The sequence below is a fragment of the Arvicanthis niloticus genome, chromosome 11, assembly GCF_011762505.2.
Source record: "Arvicanthis niloticus isolate mArvNil1 chromosome 11, mArvNil1.pat.X, whole genome shotgun sequence".
NCBI lineage: Eukaryota > Metazoa > Chordata > Mammalia > Rodentia > Muridae > Arvicanthis > Arvicanthis niloticus.
The window spans coordinates 59,014,403-59,027,839 of NC_047668.1; the positions used below are offsets into that span (position 1 = coordinate 59,014,403).

Genomic DNA, 13,437 nt, shown 5'->3' on the forward strand with positions numbered 1-13,437 from the left:
AATACGCTTCTTCAGCAGAGTTAGCAACTTTTCAGCTTATGTGTTTGTACACCGGTTGTCCTATCTGCTCAGAAGGCTGAGATAGGACTACATTGAGCCCAAAGCCAACCAGAGTTATACAGTTCCAAAAATAAACATTATTATTATTATTATTATTTCCCCAAGTCAACCTGCATCTCCCTTTTCCAATCCCTTACTCTCTAGAACAACATGATAGTGTCGTCTACAAAGCTCACACTTGAGAACTGTGCAATCAAAATAATAATAATAATAATAATAATAATAATAATAATAATAATATTTTAAGTAAGTTTCCAGTTTCATGTTAGGCAGTATATTGAATGTGCCTGCTCTAGACTTCCCTAGCAGTAATGATGTTTAAAAGGAAGCAGAGTTAGGAGTAGCAGAGTTAATCCTAGCACTCAGGAGGGAGAGGCAGGGTATCTCTGTAAGTTCAAGGCCAGCCTGGTCTACCCAGAAAGTTCCAGGCCAGCCAGAGATGTATAGTGAGTAAGACCTTCACTCAAAAAAGGGATGTGGGGGGAGGGAGGTATAGACTATGTTGTGTGTTAGACTTACGTTCTTGGGAACAAATAATCTGCCCAGGATTTGCTTGTTTTCTTATAGACGTTTATTAAAAAGCCTTTTTCCCAGAAGGCCATGGCCCTGAGTCACTGCGGGCTCTGTTGGCTAGGCTTGAGCTTGTATGATGGTGAGTGTTCCTACCTTCCTCCTCCAGACCAGGAAGACCATGATTCCTCCTATCTGACTCCATTTTCTATTGCTGAAGTTCTTGTTTATTCCTGCATTTTGTTTTGTCTTGCTTTGTTTTGTTTCTTTAAGACAGAGTTTCACTCTGTAGCCCAGCCTAGCTTAGAACTCACTGGGTAAACAGGCTAGCCATCCTCCTGCCCCAGCCCCCTGAGTGCCAGAATCTCAGGCATGCATCACCGTGCCCAGCATTTGGATCTTCCTGATAAAAGCAGACCAGAGCCTTTAGCTGGTTTGCCCTTATTAAACTACAAAGGTCACTTCTTTCCCAGGCTCTGTAATCAGCAAGCCCTCATTTCCCTCCCACAATGTCTTCCAAGCCTTTTGCAATTATGATTCTTTTCTCTAGGTTTCCTATGGCAGGCATCTGAGCAGAATTAAAGCACAAACACGTGCCAAAATAATCTGTTCCCAAGATAGTAAATGCTGAGAAGTTCTATATTGGAGCATGCCGAGTGCTGACTGGCTGGGGCGTGATTAACCTAATAAGCTTAAAGTACCGCTTGCCATCCACATCTGTCAGGAGATGAGCAAAACACAGGTCCATAATCCGTGAGACTGGGGCCCCTCGGAACCGTCCTGATGCTCACTAACAGCATCAAAACTTAGGGCAACAGGCATGTTTTCCTCTTCACTGTGGCAGGGGCTCCAAGTCTAGGAGTTTGTACCATGGACTCCCAATCTGGTCTGGAGTTGTCCAGATAGACCAGCCAGCGAGCTTTCTGTAACCGGTTCCAAGGATTCTCCAAAGGCAGTGAAGACAGAAGATGGTGACAAGCTGAAACCATGGGGTGCACGCCATCACACAACGTCATCGGCAACAGCGTTGCCAAGAGTGGCATTCAGTTTTTTAAGAAGCCGAAAGCAATTTTGCCAGGATGTCAGTGGGGCAGCCAAAAATGCCCCATCCCTTTGCTGGTTCAAAGTTCCACCTTCTGTGACCCTGGTGGGGAGCTGTACCTGGGAGAGAGGCTGGCAGAGGAGACAGCAAGTTCCAAGAAGCTCCAGGCCATGGCTGAAGGTCTTTGTCAGCTTCCAAAAGATATGGAAGGACTGATGCCAGAGAGCCAAACCTTCCAGATGAGCAAAGCACAAAGCCACATGGCTACAGACGTCTCATTCAGGACAGAAGGCTCCCACAGAACACAAGAAGTAGATTTTTCTGCAAAAGAGAGTAAGGAAAACACTCCTCAGGAGACCTCAAAGGAGAACAGAGAGCCAATGTGCCATCAATCAGACAGCCAGGACCATTGCTACCAAACCACTCCTGAATCAAAAGGCAGAGTGGACTTCCCTGAGCCCCTGGTAAAGGCCCACCAGCATGCTTACGCTTACCTGCACACCAGCCTTTCCAGATATGAAGCAATTGTGCGCCTCGTGCAGCAAGCCAGCCAGACCTGGGAGCTGTTGCAGTCCATGCTCAGCTTCCTGATGTTGTGCTTTGAGGAGACCAGCCAGCTTCTAGGAGAAATCTCTAAAGATGGAGAAGCGCTCCTCCGGGAAGTTAGAGGGGATCTGGCATGGCCAGTGAGGAAAGGTGAGCCCTGGGAACACCCAGACCTCCTGCAACAGCTGCTGCAGTACACAGTCAACAAGCTGCAGGTGGTCCATGGCACAGTGGCCGCCCTCACTGGGAGCTTCCTGGAAGGTTCCAGCAGCTGCCTCAGATCCACTGCTGGCCACCTGGAAGGTAAGCTGAGCACCAAGAGAGGTATAGATGAATGTCTCCTAAGGGCTCTGGGACAGCTAGAGAGCCTGACCAGTGGCCATGGTGACCCAGGGCTGCTAGGTCCACCCTTATGCTCTGAGGACAGTGGCATTGGTGCTGACAATGAGTCTGTGCACTCCGTGGAGAAGCTGGGCAAGCAAGCCAGCTGGGACTTTGCAGCAGAACTTGGAGAATGGAAGCCGGCGACTGCAGGCCAAGTGGAGGCCAGGCTGTCAGGGCATGCCTGGCAGAAAGGTCCATACTGGACAGGTTCAGACAGACCCCAGGACTGTCCACTGTCGAGTCCTAGGATAGCAAAGGTTCAACCTGCAGTACAGGAGGAAGCCAGGAGCTTGAGCACTTCCAGTGCAGGCCCAGAAGCAGTCACCTCCAGGCCCCCAGAGGCTGCCAAAGGCTTTCCGTGGGACTCTCTAGGGACTGAGATCCCTGTGCAGACACAACTGTCTCAAAGCTCTGGGCTGATGGGTGCTCCATCCCTGAGTGAAGATGAAGACAACAGCCCAGAGGAGGAAGATGAACTTAGCAGCACGGATCTGCATCCTGAGCCACAGGAAGCCCTACCTTCAAGACCACGGTCTTCACCTGATACCCGGGAAAGCCTGTTTCAGACTTACTCCAAGAAACTTAGGAACCCCCAGGCCCAGGAAATGATTCTGAAGATGAAAGAGGCCATCAGTGAAAGGATCAAGTTTGTCCCTGGGCCTTCCAGACCCCAGGATTGGGCTGAGGAGGAGGAAGGGAGAATAGTGGTCCCTTCAAGACCCAGATCAGTCAGTGGCAGCAGGAGGGCCCCTGAGAGACAAAGGAGGTCACAATCAGAGGGATGCCTGAAGAGCCATGTGGAAGACCCCACTCTCCAGGAGCTGAGGAGGGTCCAGGCAGATCTCAGTCAGAGGCTGGAGGTATTTTATGCCCTGGGTGCCACTCGACAGGGGCAGAGACCGGAGCAATGTCTGCCATCCAGGGCATCATTGCCATGGCCCCCCACCAACTGCAGGGTGAGTCCCAGTAGTGCCATCAGCAAGTTCAAGGCCTCTCTCACCCAAAACTTCAGCATTTTGCCCAATCAGGACAAGAGCATCTTCCAAAGAGGTAGTCCCTGCTTTGACAGTGATCAGCCCTGCCAGGGGAAGGCTGGAACACTGCCACATGTCATCTTCTGTGGCAAGAAGAACAGTAGGCCTCCCAGGGACAATGAATGGGACATCAGGGCCTGTCCCACCAGAACATCGGTCAAGAAGCTTATTGAAACTTTCAGTCCTGCTGAGAGTCTGAGGATGCCAAGGGACTGTAGGAACTTGGGGTCAAACCCCTGCCTCAGGAAGTGGGGAGTTCCTGCCATACCTCCCAGATTTCCTATATACAGGGGGCTAGCACCCCTGTATCCTAAACCCCAGATTTCTCCAGCAGCAGGCAGAGACCCTCTCAAGGTGGGTATGGGCTGGAGGCCTTCCGCACCCTATCCCTCTCTTCCTCCAGCAGAAGCATCTGAGAGTAAAGACATTAGCGGTGAAGTGGAGGAGGACCTAGAGAACCTTCCTCCACCACCTCTGGAAGTCCTGATGGACAGATCATTCACTGCTCTGGAGCATCCAGAATGCAGCCAGCCAATAGTGAGCTCCCTGGAAGAGACTCTGTTACCAGGGCTTCAAGAGGCTAGCCATCCAAAAAGAACATGGGCTTCCCCCAAGCTGAGAGCCTCCATGAGCCCCATGGACTTGCTCCCCAGCAAAGGCAATGGCAACTCCCCGAGGCTACACAGCACCAGGCCCGGGAGCACCAGGAATGTGGGCAATTCCAGAAAGTTGACCTTGGGCCTGAACTCCCAGCAAACAGCTAGCCCAAGCCCAGAGGCAGAAGGTGGGGCTCAGATTCAGGCACGAACAGAGAATGTGGCAGGCTTCTCCAAGCATCACCAGAAGGCAATTCCCTGGCACCACACCAACCTTACACCTGGGCAAGGCAGGACCCTGGAGTCCAGCCTGGCCAGATTCTTACGAGATCCACACTCTTCAGAAGCATCCAGGAAGGGTCCAGAGAGAAGCCCTCCAGGAGTCAGAAAGGCCTTTCCCCCAAGAGCACAGTGGGCATCCCAAGGGGACAGGAGGCTGCAGAACCTGCCCTCCACTCAGGGACCGTCCCAGACGGGCCTCCCTGCTGTCCTCAGCTCCCCCAGCCCACCTCTGAGCCCATCATCCACAAGGAAACTAACTTCCCCACCATGCCAGCACCCACAGTGCAACCCAGCTCCAGGGAGCCCTCCTGTCCAACGGACAGAAACAAACACCCCCTCCTCTGCTTCCTCTTCACCCCCCTCAGTGTCTCAGGGGTCCAAGGACTCAAGTCACTCTGGGGACAGTGAAACTACCACAGCCAAAGCATCCAAGAACACGTGTTCCATATTCTTCCCAGCCTCCACTTCTCTCTTTGAAGCTAAATCGTCACTCCCAACATCCCATCCACGGACACTATCAGAACCTGGGGGCCTTTTGAGGACGCCAACAGGAGGCTGGAGGGGCAGCTCAGGGCCGCGACTGAGGGCAGATTCACAGAAGAGAACAGTTCTGAATGCCCTCAACCCCCTGCCTTTTGTCAAAAGGACAGCTTCAGACCGCCAGCACCAGCAGGGTGACCCACTTCAGCTGCCTGGCTCAGATTGGGAATCCCATCCCTGCCAAAACAGGTAAAAGGTGCCTGTGTTGTTGACTCCCTTGGGAGGTTCTCTAATCATTTGGACCCTTTAAATTGTCCAGAACCCAGTAGTTATTATATATGTGAGTTACACCTACTATTTTTATTAGAAGTTTAAACTGAGACATATTTAAATATTTTTTAAAAGAATAAGCTCATTTTATACTCACAAAAAATAGTACATTCCTGGCATTAAACTCACAATCCTCCTCCCTTAGCCTCCTGAATTCTGGGATTACAATCATGAGTTACCATGCCAGGCCAAATATATATATATATATATATTCATTAAAAGAAGAGATAGAGTAAGAGAGAGAGAGAGAGAGAGAGATTTGACAAAAGGAGTATTTCCATCTTGCAGACCTGTTGGTGTCATCTGGCTTAGAAAGACAGCTGAACCCTCAGATCGTCTATAGTGCATACTACACATCCACTGATTCAAAACTACCCTCACATTCCTAAGAACATGGACCAGAAACACCTTTGAATTATGAGAAAGATTGGTTGAACCTTGAGCTCCCCCCCCCCCACACACACACACCCAGAAGTGTCTCTGAGATACCCCGGGCTCATAGATCACATCTTAGGAATAGCTGGTCCTGAAGACAGGAACAGAAATAGTGGAGTGGGTTCCCAGATCCCCGAGGAGTTGACTCCACATCTCCACTGGTTTCCGACATCTGTAGAGTGGAGGCATTCGTGAGCATCCAGAGGATAAGCTGCCCTTCCTGCCCCAGGGAGACTGAATGCCCAGTGTGCCTTTCTCAGCACAGGTTGTCACAGGCCCAACCTGCAGACAGTTTGAGCACAGAGCTATGGGGTCCAGGAGCCAGAAGAACCACCCCATGGGCATTGAAAGGACTCCTATGATTGATAGATTGTGTTACAGAATATGCAGGGGTAGGGGTGGGGGGACATATTAACTGGAGGCCTATTAGAGACACACTCTATCAGGGCACTTGATATCAGATCAGACAATGCTCCGACACCAGCGCTTACTGTCGGTATTGCTCTCAGCTGTGTCAACCGGCAGTTAATTTCTGCCTGGGTGATATACATCACAGGCTTCACAATGTGTCTAGGCATAAATGGTAATTTTTTTTTTTTTACAAAGTACTCGGCAGTCAATTTTAAATAAAGATAGTATCTCGGGAAAGTTGTGCATGGTAATAGTTCTATAACCTTCCCCAGCCACTTCAAAGAAATGAAATATTGATTATTTCTTCAAGAATCTTAGCATAACTCTGCTCTTTTCTTTCTAAGAACCTCGATAAACACTACTTACTCTGATATTAGATTTCTAAAACTGTGCCCTTCAGGAGGAGGGCTTGAGAGTACAGGAACAATAAAAAGGCATTAATTAAAAACACTAACATTTTAAAACAGCAGGAGCGTAAAATTGCTCAAGAAGAAAATAATGCCCTTCTCTCCGGCTTCTCCTCCAAATAGAACAGTCTAAAAGACTGTTTCATGTTCTGAATCTCAATACTCTGTGTGTGTGTGTGTGTGTGTGTGTGTGTGTGTGTGTGTGTGTGTGTGTGAAGGAGCCATGCTTGTGACTTGAAAGAAGAGTCCACCAAGGTCAAGTGGAAGGTCACTTTCTCACTTGCTCCCATCCCCGTCCCTTTGGGTATGACTACAAAGTCTCAGCACATACAAGGGGAAATGCCTGTCTCCCACCATCCGTACGCAGTAGGTACACCAAGCCTTTGCCTCTCTACAGAAAACAAGTATAATTTTCTACCATCCTACATATGAGTAAACTGTACCAGGGACTTAGGCATGACTTCCCCAAGACCACACAACAAGTTGGTGTCAGAGAGCCAGAGAGTGCTTCCAAACAGGGTGTTTGCAAGGATACACAGGCATGCGTATTGCCTTGCAGCTGAGTCAGGCATGCAGACTGCAGTGCCCTAGAGTTGTTATTGACTCCCCTTCTGTCACTCCATATTAGGCACACGTTTGTTTTGTAAAAAGGATGACGTTTTTATCCTCCTGTGGGGGGGGCGCACTCTGGGGATCAGGAACATTCCTTTGAGGTATCCCCAGGAAGCTCAACCACTAGCTTTGACTCTGTGTATATGCTAAACCCCCAGGGGAGACTGTATCTCTAGTCTCAAAGTATTGGAGTCCTATAAACACTCCAGAAGGCTCTAGACTTTCTCCCCTACATGTGACGCTTCTCATCATTGCCTGACCTGAACTGGTAAGGCGGGAGCATTATACAAGTCCCACAGGGTGCTTGGCTCAGGCTGCCCACTGGCTGGCAGGACAGCAGATAGGCAGTCTGTCTTAACAGTTCCAGAAAGATACAGAACAACAACCACCGAGTGACAGCCTGTAAATTAGCAAGCTCCTGGCCTCAGCTTCATGCAGACAATGGAACTCGGGTGGGGCTGACAGACATAGCATTTTAAATCAAACTTTCATGCCATCGTGTCAGCCTTCTCGGGGTAGCATGTCTCTTCCCCTCCCTTCCAGCCCCTGGAACACAGAGAACAACAAAGACCAGGGCGTGGATGAAGTACAACCTATGTGTGCTTCTTACTTCCCAAGGTCCCGGGGAGACAAATGAAGAGGCAGTTGTGGGCTAGAGATCACTGTGTTCCCTAAACACCTGCAGGAAGAGCCCTGTGACAGTGGCTCGAAGACCCAATGGGCTTCTTGATCCTGAAATATATGAATATGCTCTACCCTGACCACACTCTACTCCTCTCACCTTGATGTTGTTCATATCCAAATACAAGCTTGCCCACTGGTTTGACACCTATGTGCAGAGTAGCCAAGAGCATGTTGTCACAGGCAGAATGTCACAGGACTGTACAGGTGGGAGTCAGAGCTCTCGTCCTGCTCTGGAAGTAACTAAGAGCTCTCTAGCCAAAGCCCAATTCTCTGAGCCTTGGGTACCAAAACTGTATGATGTATGGTCCCTAGAGCCCCTTCTGGGTGAGACTTCCTATAAAGCAGCATCATAAAGTCAGGTCCCCATTAAGTTGTGCACAGTTTTCTATGTCACCCAGTACTGTTACCTCGGGGCCCCCGGGGAGCTCGGCACTGTTACGATTTCCAGTTTACAAAGGAAAAACTCAGACTCAGTGGTTGATTCACATGCAGCAAGGCACACTGCTGGCAAGAGGAAGAACCAAGATTTCAACCCAGCCAGATAGACTCCAGCCTCCCCCAGAGATCCTGAGGCCAGCCTGGCAGCAGCCAGCCCTGTGTGGCTTTCAGAGTCAGTCCTGCCTACCTAGGCTTGTTCCATGCTTGTCATAATTGTACCCCATTTCCCAAAGCATAGCCAATCAGAGTTGGAGTTCTGTGAGGGTCCTTTCCCCTTTCACAACCTTTACGACACTCAGGGGTAGGGAAGCTCTAGTCTAACCAAACACTGGGTGGGACTGCAAAGCCATTTCTATTTGATTCCATTTAGGGAAAGAATGGCAGCTGTGCCGAACAGGGAGGATATTTTTTTTTCCCTTGCTGTTACTGTTGTTTTTAATTCAAGCAATTAATCCTAGCTCTATATTAAGCAAGATGTGCTTTAGAAAAGCAAAACAAAATAAAGACTCAGTCCTCTCGGGCTCAGTTCAGAGCCACACGATTCTCACATAGAGGAGAAAGCAGGAATCAGCCTGCCGTGGAAGTGCCGGGAGCTGGGTCTCACTATGCCTAACCAGACCAGGCATGCAAAAAACGACAATCGAGACTGCCAAGCGTGATATGGAAAGGCAGAGGCCTGGTACCCAGGCCAAACCCTAGGCTAGATGTAAGAAGGATGAGGAGGGGAGGGATGGGCAGAGGAGAGCAAGGTACAAGGAAGGAGCCAGAAGGAACAGTGGAGGAGTGTCTGACCTGTCCTTGTACTTTCTCTTGGCAGCAGCAGCAGCAGCAGCAGCAGCAGCAGCAGCAGCAATGAGGAGAGCTCCAAGCAAGAACTCCCACCTTGGAACAACTCCCGTGTCCCAGAAGTGCAGGGTAGTAACACCAAGTGGGCATCTCCTTTGGAGCTCTGTGTGCTGGGCCATGGGCTGCAGCCAGAAGCACGAATGAACCGCAGCCAAGACAGATCCCAGTCAGAGTCACAGCCCCAGCACAAGGACGTATCGTGACAGGTGGCCAGTGGGGTCACACTGATGCCAGTCACCCTAGAACACATGAAGTACTAGTGACGTGTTCACACTGCACCATGGGTGGTAGGCAAACCAACTCACACTGGGGTTGACTTGGAAAGACCTCAAAGATGTCCCACCAAAGGGTCTCCAAAATTGTAAGCAACAGCTGGATTCACCTCCAGATCCTGCTCTGTCTTGGGTTTAAATGTCAATGAAAACTTTAGATCCCACAACAATACCCTTTACCTTTTCGAGTGCTGGCCTTAATTACAGGAATAGTATATTCATGCTTAGAGGGCCACGTGTCTTACAAAATGACTGACGGTAATCATGCATCATCTAAACCACAACACTGTGTGAAATAGTGTCCTCCAGTTTTGCAGATAAGAAAACCAAATGTGGCTGGGCAGTGGTGGCGCATGCCTTTAATCCCAGCACTTGGGAGGCAGAGGCAGGTGGATTTCTGAGTTTGAGGCCAGCCTGGTCTACAGCACGAGTTCCAGGACAGCCAGGGCTACATAGAGAGACCCTGTCTTGAAAAACCAAAAAGAAGAAGAAGAAGAAGAAGAAGAAGAAGAAGAAGAAGAAGAAGAAGAAGAAGAAGAAGAAGAAGAAGAAGAAGAAGAAGAAAGAAGAAAGAAAACCAAATGTGTCAGGGGAGGGGCCCCCATGAGTCATTCTGAGGTTCAGACAGACATGAGAATGGAGCAAAACTGGGTACAGATGTGGGTGGCCTAAGACTCTGTGATCTGCATTATGCTCCATTGCCTTTGAACACTCCATCACTGTACCTGCCTATGGCATAAGAATTAAGAGAATAAAAAGGAGCCTTTTTAATTTAAGGTTAAATGGTATGATGGTTAGTGTTTGGTCATGTCTGTGACAGATTTTCTAGGTTCAGTTCGATGAGGTAGGAAGACCTACCCCACTGTAACTGGCACCATTCCATGGAGTGGGGAGGGTCCTGAACTGCAGAAAGAGGAAGGCAACCAGCTACCAGCATTCGTTTCCTCCTGCTTCCTGGGTGGAGATCCAATGTGACCAGCAACCCCCAATTCTGCCACAACCATGATGGACTGCATCCCCCAACCCGTGAGCCAAAATAAACCCTTCCTCCCTTAAGCTGATTTTGTTAGGATATTGTGTCTCATCAAGGAGAAGATGAACTAAGACAAGTGGCAACACAGCGTTGAAGTCTCAATTAAAAGCTTTATTTAGAAGCAAATTGCTCCTGGCATGAGAAAATGAGGAGGGTTAGAACATCCAGCCCCTCAAAACCACCCCTAGAACACATGCCAATGCTACAAACAAAACTTCCAGCTCCTGCTTGCAGCCTCTCCTCCCTCTGCCTCAGAGTGTATCAAACTCTCCAGCTGGGCTAAGCCCTCACATGCCTCTTGGTCTGAGTGAACACAACCAAGCCTCTAAAGCAAGAGGCCTGTCCTTTGCACCAGGAAGGGGCTGAAACTGCAGAGGCGGGAAGGGTATGGTGTAGGCTCTCGTGCCTGGCTCCCTGAAGCTTCTTGCCGAGTTTATTCCTAGGTCATCTGCAGAGAAGTTCTGCTGGAGCTGGAAGCAAAGCAAGAAGCACTGTTCATGCCCCAAACCCCACTTCTGCCAAACAGCTAGATACTTGCTTGCAGATCCTGGAATGTTTCCATCAGGAGCTGTAGAGTACTTTCTATTTAGAAAAGAATTCGCTGTAATTGGGTGATTCAGTGCCTGCTCAGTGGGTTGTCAAAAGACAAGAATTCTCACCCACGGGTACAGCTAGGCAGGCCAAACTTACCAGATCAGCTGCAAAGCTGATGTTTCAAGTTGAGAAAATTATAGACCTCAAATCTTTGTTGTTGTTATTGTTGTTGTTGTTGTTGTTGTTGTTGTTGCTACTGCTGCTGTTGTTGTTAAAATAGATTGTGGCCTCGAGCGCATGTTCTGCTGGATCCTGGAGTCTCCAGCTATCCCCTGTTCTTCTCTCCCCAGGGTCAGACTTGTGACTCTGACTACATGAATCTCATGTGAATTATCATGTTATTAAAATGAGAGTGGCAGGGCTTATCTCTTCAATGACACCAGAATCACCATTGATTAAACAAATGACCAAGAGGTGCCATGCTTGCCCCTGATAGGCAGGCTCATGTTTGTCAGTATTGCTGTGTTGACTTCAGAGCAGTATCTGAGCCATGGGTATAGTTCTGGGATGGACTCTAAAACACACTGTCTTCAATCTGGGTACCACCCAAAATGGTTGGCAAGCAGCTTGGGGAACAAGCAGGCAGGACTGGGCAAGCCCAGCACATAAGGGCAAGCCCAGCACATCAAGGCAAGCAGAAGCAAGCAATGCAAGTGGCCTTTGACAGTTTACCCAGTGCACTGGCTTTAGAGATCACTGATTGGCAAGTAGCTCTTGACCTGGTCTAAGGTTTAGAGCATCAGTTCTCAACCTATGGGTCCCAAGCCCTTTGGAAGGATCACATGGCAGATATCTTGCATATCAGATATTTACATTATGATTCATAGAAGTAGTAAAATTATACTTATTATAATTATACTTAATATAATTATAAAAGTAGTAATGAAATCATTTTCTGGTTGTGGGTCACCACAATCTGGGGAACTGTATTAGAAGTAGATTCCTGGGGTTCTAATGAAACAAGGCAGAGCCTTAGCTGTTGGGATAACACAGACACAGAGTAGATAAAATTGGGGTGTAGGGGACCCTGTCAGCAGAGGAATGATCCAGGCGAGGTAAGAAGGAAATTCAGTTCAGCTCAAATTAGTTAGCCAGTGCTGAGTCAAACTTCTGGAGTCTGGTGCCAAGTGATTCAAGTTTTTACAGTAAAACTTTGAAAAAAAAAGTTTCCTCGTGACAATTATCACAACAGATTTTTAGCTGTGGCTAAATCAAAATTCCTTTACAAAGTACATCTCTTTAACAGAACCTGGTGACCGTTTGCAGTAGAATGGTTTCTACTGACTGAGAAGCAGTGCTCAGGATTTGGGGGATTTAGATGAAGACTCCATGGACTAGCAAAAGATCACCCCATTATCAAACAACACCCACTGCAGCCATCCAGGTGGAACAGGTGTCAGTTTCTTCCATTGCAGAAAGAAGCCCGATTGTGTAACAATTCTGTTTTCTCTAGTACTTATTTGTGAGTGTGTGAGCCTCTTGCTCACTACACTGGATACAGGTAGATGTAACAGAAGATTCTTTAAAAGTTGTAGTTTCTGGAACCCAGATGCAAAGATGAACCAGATAATCCCAGAGGAAGGCAGATCACCAACCCAGGCCTCCCTCATCTAAGGGCCCAAACTGTTCAGATTATGTTGAGTACATTAGCATCTGAGAGCCTCTAATGAAGTTGTGAGTGCTGGAGGCAACCAGCCTGAAACCAGAACACGTGCTACCTCAGAGGGTCAGCACCCTAGATAACCTCCTGGAAGAGCCAGGGATGAACTTATGCCATGTCCCATGAAGGTGCATGTTAGGGGCCTCCCAGAGACTAGGCCTTCCCCACCCACATGATATGCTGCAAGCAGAAGCAGTGAACAGCAGCTTTCAAGCACTCTGTCAGCCAAGCATGCGGCTTCTCACCCTAGAAGAGTTTGCATGTACTGAGAGCCTTGATGAGTTGCCATATGTCTTTACATGTGATATAATGTGAGGCTCCGACTGCCACTAGACCCAAGAAGCAATGACCAAGTGCTCATATGGCCCAGTGGCCCATAGGCTATGGGAATTCTGAAGTACCTTCTATCAGAGCATGTCAGGAGAGAATTGCCAAAGCTGAGGATCTGGGAGCAAGAGACGAAATGAAGTTCAAAGGTCCGACGTGATGAGCTGACACCAGAGCAGGTGGTTGGAAGAAGTAGAGGCTTGGTCGCCATACCAACTTCACTTAGTTTAAGTTACATGTGAGTTAAACCTCATACAAAAGAAATTAAAACCACTTCAAGCTGCAAGGCTTAAAGCATCAACTTCTGGAGACCAGGCCTTCCCCAAAAGTCCTTGTCTCTGGTTCTGCCATAGGGAGAACATTGTTGGTAGCATGAAGGGCAGGTTCAGTTGCACAGCTTCTCAAAGCCTTCTACCTATTCTTACCCACTCTGGCAAAGAGCCTTGCCCTTGCT

At 48.6% G+C, this 13,437-nt stretch overlaps 1 protein-coding gene across 2 annotated transcripts; it reads left to right on the forward strand.

The window, feature by feature from the left end:
* Window positions 1–1,369: 1,369 nt before the first annotated feature.
* On the forward strand, window positions 1,370–11,149 carry Pcare (photoreceptor cilium actin regulator). 2 transcript variants are annotated; one of them, XM_034513998.2, is made up of 2 exons: window positions 1,370–5,183; window positions 9,069–11,149. In XM_034513998.2, exons 1-2 carry the CDS (start codon window positions 1,558–1,560, stop codon window positions 9,298–9,300), a joined length of 3,858 nt encoding a protein of 1,285 aa, XP_034369889.1. In that variant the 5' UTR covers window positions 1,370–1,557; the 3' UTR covers window positions 9,301–11,149. The 2 variants fall into 2 exon arrangements, with proteins under 2 accessions (XP_034369889.1, XP_076798365.1); XM_076942250.1 differs by having other exon boundaries at window positions 9,072–11,149.
* Window positions 11,150–13,437: the final 2,288 nt, after the last annotated feature.